General features: G+C 49.0%; 1 protein-coding gene across 1 annotated transcript; it reads right to left on the minus strand.

The window, feature by feature from the left end:
* Nucleotides 1-1,042: 1,042 nt before the first annotated feature.
* Nucleotides 1,043-10,516, minus strand: LOC131268743 (synaptic vesicle glycoprotein 2B-like). The gene is made up of 7 exons (XM_058271021.1): nucleotides 10,495-10,516; nucleotides 6,424-6,877; nucleotides 5,996-6,353; nucleotides 5,018-5,465; nucleotides 3,976-4,132; nucleotides 2,310-2,437; nucleotides 1,043-1,618 (listed from the first exon to the last, which is right to left on the minus strand). The coding sequence occupies exons 1-7, from the start codon at nucleotides 10,514-10,516 to the stop codon at nucleotides 1,581-1,583; spliced, it is 1,605 nt and encodes a 534-aa protein (XP_058127004.1). The 3' UTR covers nucleotides 1,043-1,580.
* Nucleotides 10,517-13,130: the final 2,614 nt, after the last annotated feature.

Raw genomic sequence — 13,130 nt, forward strand, 5'->3', positions numbered from 1 at the left:
GTTGCTGTGCTTTTATCTTAAACTATGTTTTTTCGTAACAACGGTATATATGTACTCGTATTATAGTAAAGAAGGATCACCTCGCCAATAGCTATCTGGTTTACTGAAAGTAACTAAACGGCGATTGTGTTTGATAGGAGGACACTTGATTGAAAACAGAAATCTTCACTATCGCTACACGGTGCGCTACCACTTCATTGGTTCCACCGTCTGCCTGTTGGCAGATATCTACCAGCAATAGACACATTCCGACCTACTTCTTCCGAGCACTCGTCCAGCAGCTCATCTACGAACGCATAGCTCCGGAAGAGTATGATTATTTGTCGTGCTGCGTACAACCACATCCATCACAATCATGATGCGAATCTCTTTTGACTGTTTCTCCGCGAAAGGTAACACTTTTAATTGAATAGTCGTTAACCACCGGATGGTCTTGTGATGCGACACTATTTTTGTGAGCCGTTTAGAAAGGGGGCTAGGTGTTGCTCGAATGCTCATGTTCTTGTTTGCTGTATAAAGGTGGGATGTAAAGATAGAAAGTGTGCCTCCGTGTTGTCGTTTGCTAATGCTCCTGATATTAATCATTACTATATTTTCTTTTTTTGTGTAATGCATTTTATTTACTCCAAGACACATTCGTTACACCTTAGTACCGACCATTCGATATGTGATCCACACTTGCTAAAAATATTAAAATCACTCTATAGTTATGGCCGGGTTGTATCGACACATGATCTCCACTGCTAAGAGGCAAACTTGATCGACCTGTTTTTGCCTGCTGATATGTAGTACGGGTTACTTCGTGCCTCGCATAATTAACTTGCTTGGGATTTTAGCTAATGCTGCTCCATGCGCGTTTCGTGTTTTTCTAACGTGTTTTGATCTAGCAGCAGTCGCGATACACTGTTTTCAGGGTCAGTTTGTCCGTATCAATCTGTTCTTTGCCGGTACTAGTTTTTGGTATTGTTATGAAGCACTTTAAGCTTGTTAAGTGCAACTTTGGCGTTATCTCTAGGCGTTATCTTACCAATCAAACGTTCCAGGATTGTTTTTAATGAACCGTTATTATATTTCAAAAAGAAATTAATCTTTGCAAAAAACAGTTTGATGCTGTCTTACTGCAATTTACTGCCTAGGCAAAGAACAGTTTTATACAGAAGAACTAGCTCTGAAAACAGTGTAAACTTCTCTTTTGCTCTAACGTGACACTTGATTTGTTGTACTCACTAACCGAGCTTCATTACCTATTCTATCTGTTTAGTATTGCGATGTGGCCGGTCCATATTTGGGAAGTGCAGGTTTTGTTGTTGTGGCCATTGCTGCTGCTGCGGTAGTTTTCGTTTTGGTTTATTTTTTCTCTTGTTTTCATCTGCAGCAAGAAAATATAGTACAGCTTCAGTCGAGCTGCCCTCTTCTGAACGCTCCTGGTAGTTGATTTCTAGCTTTTTTTTTGTTTTTATGTTTTTGATGTTTTTTTTGTTGTTGTCGACATCGACACCAGGCTACGATCGAGCATGCGACGAAGCGGGCGGTGGGCCCGTTGGCCAGCAGCAATTCAACATTTTTGGAATAGTTGTCCGTCACGTTTCCGTTAAGGTTGCTCCAATTAAGGCACAGACTGCAATCGATGAACGGCGGCCGGCGGATGGATGGGTGAGGAACGGTTCGGTTCCGTGCGGCCGCGCGGTCAAGATGGGAAGGGTTATCATCATATCCGTTAGAGTGTCGAGAGCAGCGGGAGTCCGACAGCCACGCGGGATGGAATTGGAATTGGGAAGGGTAGAAAAAGATACGGTAAAGACGATGGACTTAAAAATAGAGAGAACCCATGCATGTCTTCGCGTGTGTGGTCGACTGGCCAGACGAACCGGTCGAAGGACCACGCGAGCAGATATCAACGGTACACGTAGTGGCAGGTCACAGGAAAGCGTGGCAGGGTGATGTTAATACACCATCGTCACTGAACCAATACCGATCAGTTAACCGAATGACTGAAATGACTTCCGTGTCGGTTACGCGGGGATTGTGTGTAACAACCCGTGTACTTCGATAACAGATCTGTTCTCTAACCAAAATTGTGGTATTCAACATCCACAATTCATAACAGCCTTCATTTGCAGAACTTATCGCTTGATACCTTGATGGCGTTCACCATCCTACAAGTGGAGTTGTTATTTTTGATCCCATCATCTATGATCGCGTTCTCATTTCATCACAGTGTCTGACGTTGAAGCGTCTTTTGCAGGAAGTTCTACTGCTGTACCTATAACTCTATGAGACAAAAAAATCCCCGAATGAGGTATTCTTACCTAGCAGTAAACCACCGAACAGAATGAATATTAGATCGCAGCTGTAGGTTAGCAGATAGGCGATGAGATTACTGCCGGCCATAGCACCCAGCCGACCGGTCATGAGAATCAGACAGAGCGCCATCGCTCTAGTAGTTGTTTGTCGTTGAAACGGTTGGCCGGCGTGATGAGATGGATTGAACGATCGGCCCCGTTAGTTTTCCGGGGAAACAGTTGCGGCGGGGATCCATAACGGAAGGTGAAATAAAGAAATGTGTTAATAATGATTGGTATACGTCTCTGCAGGTCGAAGGAACGAGTTTTAGTGCGGAGCTTAACTTGCACGAAAATGAGTATGAACACATGTTTGCGGGTTGCAGACGGGCTTTAACCTCCTACGTATGAGCTACAGCGACAGTTGTTGAGTTTGTCTCCTAAAACAACATATCATTCTCACGTTGACGGCCTAATGAATTTATTATTGAAGAAATGGGTTCATATGTCACGATGATGAATGAAAGTACAACTAAACATGTTTTGCTCAATCTTTTTATACCGATATGAATTGTTTAATCATGAAAAACATCTTCCGCAATATGCATCTGCCTATTTTTAAATGGAATGGCAGTGAGCATACCATTTTGAAGTTTGTTTTTAGTGTGGAATGATAAGGCTTTAAGGTTTATGCATTAATAAGTTGAACCGTTATTCACAGTGACCGACAAAATGATTGCTAGCCTGAAGATTTACTTTTTCATTGCTACAAATATTTGAAATATTAATTATGTATTTAGTATAGTATCACATTGAACTGTGTTAATGTTCTTGACTTCAAGCATCACCATTTGTACGAATTGGGGTTCAATGCAACCTTGACACGCTTTAATGGAAGCACTACTGGTTCCACTTTTAAACATACAATGTTTGTTCCATTGGTAGTAACACCTTGTTAGGGTAACTCTTGTTTGGTCTGAAAACCAGAACGCTAGTGGACAGTTCTTTCTCTATCTCTAATTGTACGCTTTAACGGTAACGCTATCCGCTTGGGAGGGAATCAAACAAATAGCCTAATGATTGTACTGTTATGTTTACTATCTGATGACCCCTCTCCTAATGGTATCGCGGAAAACTTTTCTTTTATTTGTCCAAGCATTGAAATCGAAGAAAGTTTATTGGTTTGGTATAGCAGTAAGAAATTAAAATGCAAAAAAATACGCGGGCTACACCGGGAATCACTGCGCGCGGAAAAGAAACTCTCCGAAGTGAATTAAATTGATGATTACTATTAAACATCATTTCGATCCTTCCGCCACGCCATCCCCATGCGTGCATTGCGGCGTGATGGTATGGTTGGCCCGCTTTTCCGCGGTGGTCGTTTAGATATATGCCGCCCTTAGCGCCCCGAAACCCGTGCGCCCATATCGGAAACGACGCGAGCGTTAGCGTGGCAAAACCCATCGACACCTCGTGTCTGCATCCTCCGGACAGCCACCCGTTCGGTGGAACGTTTGAAATCCGCAAAAGAAGAAGAAAGTAACACAGACTCCCATAGATAGCATTGTGAGGGAGCTCGAACTGGGATGACTATGGCGGTGGAAGCCTAGCTGTGGCCTAGGAATGGGATGCGCTGAGGTGAAGCCGAGAAGCGGGTGGAGGGAGAACGGTAAAATGGTAGAGAAATGCTTACCGGTAATTAGTCGGAAATAGGTCGACCGATATTGCACTGACGAGGCCACCGAGGCAGCCAGATGAGAGGAAGGCTGCGATCAGTATCAGCGTCAGATAGAAATCGGAAGTCCACAGCACACCAATTCCGCAGACACCGCACACCACGTACCAGCTGTCTGTAGTGTTTTGCGAGGAAAAGGAAAAACGAAAATTGGAAGCAGCAAGTGAGCAAGAGGAATCAAAACGCTGGAAAACAACAGAGAAGCGCAAGAAAAACAAAACAAAACAAAAAAAAAAAACTGGAAAAAACTCTCCGGCCGATGGCGAATGCAGCAGTTTTCCATATGGGTAGAAGAAGAGAGAGCCAATTGGTTGTGGAAAACGGAGCACACGTATGTGCCGGATTTGATCAATGCAATTTAACCGTGGCAACCGGTAGGGGTGCAGAAGAACTATCATATTGCGCAGGTTGGGTGAGAAGGCGAGAGGTGGAGAGGTGGGGGAACGAGGGACGGCTGCGTTAATGATGAAGTTACGCGCGGGTCGAGGCCCCGCTCGCGCGTTGCCCTGTTCAAGGTTTTCCCAATCCCTCCCCTAAGTGAGTCTGGAGTTTTCCCCATGAGCGGCATGAAAATGGTTCGATTTTACGATGGCTTCTCGCGCGCGGGGAAATTTTCCAGCTGGGAAAAGGTAATTTCTATTGTGTTGTTTCGGTGGGAAAGAGGGCTAGAGCGGGTTTAGCCATCGCACGGACAGAAATCGAAATCAGTGTCAGGCCTAGACGTAAATTAAGCCCGGTGCGCTGTTTTCGCGACACTCTGCGACGATGACTTTAATGTGATAACTGACGCAGCCATTTTTAGGAGCCAAACCTTGCTTGGGAGTGTTACTAATTGGGTTTATGGCAGGCGGTCCGCTAGTTCGTTCGGCAAATTAGTTGGTAGCTCTATTCGAGCCATTTTCCACAATCAACTGCTGTTTGGGGTTTGATTGATTAGAAGGATAGAAGAGTTGTGGAAGGTTTTGTCTTTCGTGCCGTATCTTTGGCCGTTTCTACTTACTTAGCAGCGCTTTTTTGCCGACCAGGTTGATGATGAAGCCGTTCAGAATGTAGCAGGCGAGGAAGACTACACCCATCGCGGACGTGATCATGAAGATGTTGGCGTCGATCGGAATGGGACAGTGGTCCGCCGGTGCCCCCGAACCGGCGGCCCTTTGCTTGGCTGCCTTGTTCGCATGCATCAGCGCGATGACGTCGCATAGCTTCATGTCCTTGTGCTGGAGGTACGTGTTCAGGATGTCCGGTAGCCAGAGGAATAGACCGGACGAGGCGGCGAACAGGCCGAACATCAGCACCGACGCCTTGAGCGTGTGCCACAGCAATGGTATCCGGAACAGTGGCACGGTCTGCTGCCACATGTATCGCAGGCCGAGCTTCGAGCGACGCTGTACCTCATCCGCGTAGCCACTGTCCATCGCGTCCAGGCGTATTAGCTTGACGGGGAAACTCTGCGGAAGAGTGGGTAAGGAGTCGTAAATTCGGCCCTTGTCAGACTTCACAACTTGCAACATTTTAATTTCTGCTTGCAGTCGTGTAGGAGCAAGGAAATAGAACTAGCGCTCGAAGGGATGTAGTAACCGATGAGGTATGAGAAATTGGGCTACGAGCGTAGGCAAGAAAGTCGCACGAAACCGAAACACGAAAACAATGGCACTCATTAGAGGTCTCAGCCTTTACGGTCGAGCCTGGGCCAGGGAGATGGTCAAGACGGTGGACCGACGCTCGTTTTTCCCATTTCCCATGTTCAATTATCGCCGGCTCATCAGCATCACGCGGCGGTGCTCGCGTTCGCTATGGGGTTTTTCACCCGGCCTGTTGGGAAACGGGGCACAGCCGCGTCGTAGCTGACGTGGGCTTTAATTTCCAACCGCTTGAACTGAACTAGCTAGTAGCTAATAACTGCCAGCGCCTGGTCGATTGTACCCCCATACGGCCGGCGATCGTCTGTGAGTTTTCCACCCGTTCCTCGGGTACTTACGTGCTCCGGCTTGCCCTGGTTGTAGTGGTAGATTTTCGCCAAAATTTGCAGCACTTTCTCCGTGTCGCCTTTGGTGAGCAGAAACTTTCCACTCTCGGGCAGCCACAGCAGCCCGCCGATGATGAGCGTCAGCTCGAGTGAACACAGCAGCAGATAGATGCGCCACATCGTGTACCGCATGCCGAACAGGTGCAGCTCGAACCGGTCCTCCAGCGGGATGACCAGCCAGGCCAGCGACGGCAGGAAGATGAGACCGATCGCCATGAACATCGCTGCCCAGGTGATCACCTTCGGCCGGCTGGCCTCGCCATGGAACTCGGCCAGATACGCGTACGAGGTGGCCGCATTTCCGGAGACACTGTGGATGGAAATGCGGGATTGCTCCCAGGTCAGGTCGAATTTTAGGTTGGCGACCGTGCGCGACTTACAGCACACCGACGAGGAACCGCGTCCCGATGAGCACCCACACGTGCGGCGAAAAGGTCGACAGAATCGACATCGCGAGCGTGCCACTCGATGCGAGCAGAAGTACCTTGCGCCGGCCCCAGGTGTCCGAGAGGAAGCCCCAGATGTACGAGCTCGACACCACGCCGAGAAAGGCGGCCCCGTTGAGCAGACCCTTGTCGGCGAACGTGAGCCCGAGATCGCACTCGGCGGCCGAGATGATGAAGCCCACGGTGATCGTCTCGTTCACCACGCTCATCAGGCAGAGACCTACGACGAACAGCAGCACCGTGTGGAACCATCCCTGGCCGACGATGTCGAGGGCCTCGCTGTAAGTGTGTGTAACTGGCAACCCGCAGCCGTTCCCGTTCGCAGGAAGCTGCGTGGGATCGACCAGGATTTCGACTCCATTTTGGGTGTGACTGTCCGCTGCTGGTGCTTATGAAAGGAACAAAACACGCCGTTAGATAGGCTGGGTACGCCCGCCAGTGCCCTAGCTTAATCGAAAACAGCATTCAGTAGCTGCACTAGCTCAAGAATTGCAACTATAAGAGCAGTCCTCGTTATGTTGATCGTTTGGATTCACTTTTGGGGTTGATTGTTGCAGTAGGCATTCTCCGATATGCCTAGAGCTCTCCGCTATACCAAACGGTACTTCACATAGATACAGTAGATTACACGTGCCGTGTCTGTCTCTTAAGAACTATCGCCGCGAGGATAATCCCTACGCCACTTCATCCAGAATCATTCCCACAATGGTGCAGGTTATCAGCAAACTAGCGCAAAAAGGCTAGCAATAACTAGACAAGTCCATTCGTGCCACTGTTGTAGATAAGGTTTCGTTATCTATCCCTGCCCACTGTGCTGTCCGCTTGCAAAAGATAATCCACAAGCACGCAAGTAAAAAAGAAAATACACGAATCGAGCTCAGCATGCATTGGCACCGTCGTTGTTCCCACTTCACTTTTAAACCTCCCCTCCCCCCTTTCTGTTGATAATCCTGTAAGGCTGCATCTCATTTCTATCACATTTCACGCATGAATCATGCTGGTTGCTTCGTTCTATATACATTTTATTTATTTATGTTTTTTGCGAAATTACACACTAAACCATTTCCTACCGCTTTTTCCGTTGCGTTGTTCGTTTGGCGACGACATTGCACACAGTTTTCGGGTTTGCCTTTGCCACTACACCTTAGGACGCACCGCAAATCGCACAGTGATCGTGTCGCCAGACGAATGTCCGGGACTGCTGCTGCTGTTGTTGCGATGTGAGCTACTAAGAAGCCAGCGATGCTATGTCCAGTAGACTCGAGGTGCGCTACTCGTGTCAACGTCCCGTGCCGAACTACTACGGCGCACGTCAGATTGCCACAGTATAAAGGATGATGGCCTCACGCGTTGCTGGTCGAGTCCCGCTGAAATCTACCACACACCCCGTCTGTTCCCGGCGGGTGTGTGTGAAGGGGTGGTGATGCTATGCCCGGTGACTGTTTGGTCGCGAACATTCCCCCCTACCGCTGTAGACGGTACTCTGGTGTGTAGGATCGTTCTACAATTAAGCACGGTGTGGTCTATGTGCTGTACCAGTGCTGTGTACACACCGTCAGCGGCAGGGTAGTGGTGGAGATGGGGAGGGCGCGGAGGGTATGTAACAAGCAGCAATGTGCATGCGTTCTCAGCATCACCCGCGATGTTATCAATCGATCGAACAACACTAGAGCCATCGATTGACGTGGATGAGGCCAATGATCTTGAGTCCGGAAATAGGACTAACAAGTGCGAACGGATTTCTGCCCGGGGATGCGTTGTCGGGATATTCGGGGGTGTGTGGACTCCCGGGTTCGGTCTGGCCGGCCGCATGTTCCGTCCAATTGGCAGCACGCCAATAGCATCAGCTTATGATGCGCATGCCTCTAGCTCGAGGGAACAATACTCAACGTTGCGTTTCTAGCCTCTCTAGCCTCTAGAGCCGGCCTGTGGAGCATGGCTTGAGTGCTAGCCCTCGTCTTCGGCATTCTCTGCAGGAGTGGAGTTACGCGTTTTCGTAAAAGTTGATTCAGCTTAGAGTTTGTTATCTGTTTTTCTTCGCATGCGCTAGTTTGCCGACGCACGCGTTGCTCCAAGCCGCCCGTAACTGCAGGAGTTACGTGTTTTCGTAAAAGTTGATTCAGCTTAGAGTTTGTTATCTGTTTTTCTTCGCACGGGCAAGTTTGCCGTCGCACGCGTTGTTCCAAACCGCCCGCAACTCTTCGGATGGATTGCCCGAGTGCATCGAAGCAGTTCTGAGATTCGGAACATGCGGAACGCGCCATGAACGGACGACGTACATAATTTGCTTCGACACCCGCTTTTTAACCAAGGCCTTTCGAAGCATCAACCTTTCCACTGTTAAAAAGATATACAGACCTTGTCATTGACATGTTCATTAGGTGCGTGTGCGCGAGCATAAATGTGTGCGGCACCGAATATCGATAAAAAGTAACAAAACTATGGTTTGTTTATGACGAATGCTTCGATCGACCCTTGCGTAAGTTGTTAAGCAAACCTTTTGCCACGGGCCAAAATAGGTTTAGTTGCGTAGGTCGAGCTGATTCGCTTGGGGGTCAGACTAGATAATGAATTCAGACGCCTTACATCGACCAAGAACAAGCAGTTCCCGTTGGCCATACCTGTTTGCTACGGTTTGCTAGGCAAATGGCAACAGAAACGGAAGTTGTATAACGTCCGACTGTTGAACAGTGACGAATCTCTGTAATCAAACAAGCAAACAGCTAGCGTCCACAGCAAAAGTGCGTTGTAAATCAAATTCTAGACATATCAGAACACGGTGTAGCTGCATCATAGCCTTCAGGCAAAGCATTCCAGTGCTATCCTGCCAGTCGTGGTGTAGTCGGTAGTTGGTGTGGCTTTGAATGACTTTTTTTAATTCACATTTATTTTTTTGAAATATAAATAGGGAATTAAAGCGAGGAAAAAGAGGAGGATACAAGATAGGCGAGGTTCTTATCAGTGTTTGGAAAATTCCATAATTTTTTTCAGATACCATGATACCGTCGATAGGCTGTAGCTTACTGTTAATCTTTGTTACAACAAGTGTGCTATAAATATTATTCAAAGGTGCTCTTCATTTAAGGGAAAAGCCGAACTAAGTAGACCTCTTAAGCCGGCACTTAGGTCGGTACTTCTGGCACGGTTTGTTGACGCATACTTAGCTGCTGTGCATTAGAATTTAGATGATTTTTTGCACAGCAACATGCAAGTCACTGGATCGTAGATAGTATTGCTTGATTAACACATGGGTTGTCAAAGGTTTAGCGACAAAAGGCCGCTGATAGGAAGTGCATATTGGTGGCATATCTTCAAAGATTGATCGTCATCGTCAAAGCGTGAATACGCTCATAAGAGCAGGCAACATTTACGGAGCCCTACTGGATCCGATGCAGATCTAGATCAGCCTTACCGAACAGGGCTATGGCCGTGGTCGTGGCGTTCTGGTTAGGTTCGTGCGTGTTTCTTAAAAAATGGCAAAGCAAAGAGTTTCTCGTTCGTAAACCGTTATCTTCCCGTGGTCCCACGATGCGTAACGTAGCTTTAGTACGCGCGCATTATCGGCAGTCGAGCATCATCAACCGGTCCGGTGCCGTGGGGGCAGTTCCGGAAGACTGCCCGAAGGCCGCCCCAGCTTTTCTTCCCCCTTGTTAGGCGCACCTTCCCACCTGCAGCTGCAGTCCAAAAACGGCCCACTGGCGGCGCGTGGTGAATCTAAACGATGCGTTAAAGTCTGCTGTGCAGACCTTATCGAAAGGTTCATCTTGTTTGCCGCGACGTGCCATAACGCTGATCTAAATCCGCATCACTAGAGGCAAACGGAGCTTGCCAGAGTTGTGAAGCTCAAGGTAACATATGTCACACGACGACAAGGCTATGTGCACAACATTGTTTCCCATGTTGTCTCTAACGTCTTTTGCAGCCTTATGGACTGGTATTGATATTGTTGGGGATATCACACCGCAAGTGCAGTGCCCTAGCCGTCAGTTGCGGGTATGCCGTTACTTGCACCCGCTTCCACTAACATCTGTACGATTCTTCATCTTCTTGGCGTAGCGACCGTCTTCGCGGGCTCCTTAGGGGCTTACTAGACTTTTTCCCTTGGCGTACGTGGATTGCCAGTCCTCCTGAGCAGGGAAGGGTCTTTCCGGTCACAATTTTCGGATTCGAACCCACGCCTTCAAGGTGGTGAGCACCGGCGCTCATGGGCCAGGCTGTCGCGAACCCCTGTGTCTGTACGGTTATATCCTCTACTATAACTGATTATAACGGCTCGTCTTGAAAACATAGATGATGGCCAATCGTGTTTATGAAAATCATTTGGCCTTTGGTTATTTCAAGGATGTACAGAATTTTTGGTTAGTTTGGTAAGCGCGTCGTTTTCCAAGTCCCGGCTTTCGCTTATTGCTTCTTCATACCGCGCTCGAAGTAAAAGTAGAGCACGATGTGCCGGGGGGAATTCGATTTCCACCTGCTGTAAGAATGCCACTGAATGGCACCAAGCTCCCGTTCTTGCTTCTCGTCTCGTCTCCTTAGAAAATTTCTTGTTCTAACTTATTGCTAGTGTCATGTCAATCTTTTGTTTTCTGTTTTCCGGAGCAATTGACTTACACCAAACACCAGCGCCAAATGGTGCCTCGGTCCAGCCAGGTACTCCTGTTGGAGTTTAAGCCAAATATCTTCGCTGTAATGATGTCTTCCCAAAACGTCGCTCGGTCAAATCAACCAAAACTCCCCATGGCACGGTTTGTCGCCGGCAGATCTCGCAAAAGGTGCGAATGCGACGCTATGTGATAACTTTATCTTGCCCTCGCCATTGGGGGCACACATGGTAGAGGTAGCACAACCGCCGCAACCGAAAAGCTCCGGGGAGAAAGCGCGTTAACGTTGTCGTCGTCGTCGTCGTCGTCGTCGTCGTGCGCGACGCGATTACTTTGGCCTTACAGCTTTTCTCATCCTTCGCGCTTCTCTTCGCGGCTGGCTGTGGACAAGTGAGGGAACGAAAAGGAGCTACAGAATACAACAAGGAAAAAAGAGGCCAGAAACACAATTCCAGCTCGCGCCGTCCGTCATAAGTTCGCGTCCCGCGCTCTGGTCCCACATGCGCTCGGGAGCCCGGTGGAAGATCCATGGATGGGATGGGTTGCTGCGTCTCTTCCGTTGCTCCTTTATCGTCTTCGCGTGGATCTCTCTTTCGGTCGGTGTTGGCTGGTGCTGCCGCGATACGTTTCCCCGGTGGTTCGTGGTTCCGTTGGCATGATCCGCATGTGCGCCGCGGATCAGGTTGAGCGAGAATGAGAGAAGAAGGCAGCCACGGGGAACGAATACACGGAAGACAACGGGGTTCGGGCTCGGGAAAGCAAGAAAGAAAGCAGCGCCTTTTTTTCCTTCTTTCGAACACGATAAACTGGCTGTGTGTGTGTGTGTGTGTGTGTGTGTGTGTGCGTAAGAGAGAGAAAGGAAAGCAGGGAGGGAAGTGGCCGGAAAGAGAGAAAGCGAACCCCGATGTGTTTTGAAGCTGACGGTGTGCCAGGCTGCGTTCCATTCGAGTGGCCGTCCGGTTTTGGTATGTTTTGGGGTCCGGTTGGTGGTAAACCCCTGATGCCGCTGGGTACTACAACGGGTTGGCCAGGTCGCTCGGTTAGACATTTACCGATTGCCTCTGCTCGCAGCAGCACGTGCGCCCGTTTGCAGTGCGCCTGGATTCGCAATCACTCGCATCTGCGACTCGCTGTGCCCACTCCGGTGGTGTTGGCAGGGCTCATCACCCTTCTTTCCGAAGCCTCGTCGACCGTAAGTTCAGTGTGTGAGTGCGTTTGCGTGTGCGTGTGCGCGATTGTCTGTGCGCGGGTTGTTGTCTCCAATATTCTGTTTGTTTGTTGAAGGGCAGATAAACTTTAAGCCTTCCAACGGAACCATCTGATCCAACCGACGTAGTTTCCAACCCGGGGGAGGGGAAAACGAGTTTTCCTTCACCTGTGCAGTGTGCTACTGGGAAGCCAGCACCCGCCATTCGCTGCCTGCGTCGCAGCAGTGGTGAAGTGGTGTCCCATTACCTGTAGGTCCCGCGCCAACCACGTGGATCGATTAGTTCGTCGGTTTGTGCGACCAAGGAAAAGGCCAACGTACTTAGAAAGTAACGCAGTGTGCGCGCGTCAAGTGTCCGTCAGTGAATCCGTCAGCGACCAGTTTCCGTCGACGTCAATTTGGGCGCCGATCGGCATTATACGAAAGTGAAAATCGATGAGTTCCGGCTAGTAAGTTAGTTTTGCGCAAACGATCCTTCCGGGACGCTGTCGGCGTCGCTTGCATTGCTGCCGGTTTTATAATCAAGCTGCTGCAAACTGAACGTACAATCAAAACGACACTCAACCGAGCACCAATACCTACGTCCTTCGTCAGGCGCCACCCACGCTATTCGTCGACAGGCGCAACCAAACGTCAGCTGAACGAGCGTGATTCATCAGGAGAATAATTAAGGTATGTATTGGGAGGGGGAGGGGGGGGGACTATGTTCCGGGCCTTCCTGGGAGCGGATGTTGTCTCAAGGAAGAAACTTTCAGAATTCACACTCGAACGTCAAAAGTCCGACTTGCAAAAGTGTCTTCGTATCTTCTGATAGCTGACCCCAAAACTGACCA

The sequence above is a fragment of the Anopheles coustani genome, chromosome X (assembly GCF_943734705.1).
Source record: "Anopheles coustani chromosome X, idAnoCousDA_361_x.2, whole genome shotgun sequence".
NCBI lineage: Eukaryota > Metazoa > Arthropoda > Insecta > Diptera > Culicidae > Anopheles > Anopheles coustani.